This window comes from Pundamilia nyererei, unplaced genomic scaffold (assembly GCF_000239375.1).
Source record: "Pundamilia nyererei isolate P.nyererei 1_Seehausen unplaced genomic scaffold, PunNye1.0 scaffold00299, whole genome shotgun sequence".
NCBI classification, from domain to species: domain Eukaryota; kingdom Metazoa; phylum Chordata; class Actinopteri; order Cichliformes; family Cichlidae; genus Pundamilia; species Pundamilia nyererei.
In genome coordinates, this window is record NW_005187700.1 from 410,987 (window position 1) to 411,859 (window position 873).

At 52.2% G+C, this 873-nt stretch overlaps 1 protein-coding gene across 1 annotated transcript in view; it reads right to left on the bottom strand.

Moving 5' to 3' along the window:
• The window catches only part of LOC102201675 (5'-AMP-activated protein kinase subunit gamma-2), a 19,380-nt gene that overhangs the window by 2,059 nt on the left and 16,448 nt on the right, over positions 1-873 (bottom strand). Inside the window, exons 10-13 of the mRNA XM_013915407.1 lie at positions 856-868; positions 745-782; positions 502-648; positions 100-193 (exon numbers count right to left, since the gene is read on the bottom strand). Coding sequence (XP_013770861.1) covers positions 100-193; positions 502-648; positions 745-782; positions 856-868 — 292 coding nt within the window. The remainder of the gene's footprint in view (positions 1-99; positions 194-501; positions 649-744; positions 783-855; positions 869-873) is intronic.

An 873-nucleotide genomic window follows, 5' to 3' on the forward strand; every position in this document is an offset into this window, starting at 1 on the left:
GATGACACCCAGCTCTATCTGTGCATTTACAGAGCCTGTGTGTGTGTGTGTGTGTGTGTGTGTGTGTGTGTGTGTGTGTGTGTGTGTGTGTGTGTGTACCTGCAGGGGTTAAGACCAGCGCCTGCAGGATGTCAGACAGAGAGACAATACCGACAATGCGAGACTCTTCATCGACGACCACCAGCCGGTGAACCTGCGCACACACACATTTAAAAAGTGTGTGATGATGATGAGCAAGGACAGATTTTCACACCGATTGTTTGCAAACACATGAAACAATACGTTTGCCTTTTATTTTGAGGATAACGACACAGCAGAAGCGACAGATCTCATTGGCTCGAGAACAGTGACTCGTGGTCAGACTCCCCGCTGACCTGAATCTGACCTGTGCTCAGGCTGCAGCACCTGTACAGAAACCTGCACGGATGCTTTCAGCTGGGCTGGATCTACTGATCAGCCGGTCGGTGGTTCAATCCCGTGTGTGTGTGCGTGCTCACACACCTCGGCCTTCACGATGCGGTCCACGATGGTCTCCAGCGTCTCCAGCTTGTTGCACTTCATCACTCCCTCGAAGTACTGGGAGCGGTGCCTCAGCGCCTGAGTCACCGTCACGTCCAGGTTGTTGTAGGTTTTCTCTGCTGCCAGGTTCTGTGGACACGTGACATCATGTTGCTGCTGTCACATGACCCGCCGCTCACACACACACACACACACACACACACACACACACACTGGTGTACTCACAATGACGTCAAACTTAGAGTAGATGTCCACCACTTTACCTGCAGACACAGACAGAGTGACATCACTGTAACGTCCTCGCTCTGAGCAGCCTGTGGAAGTATGGTATGTTACCGTGGTGATCAACGACGG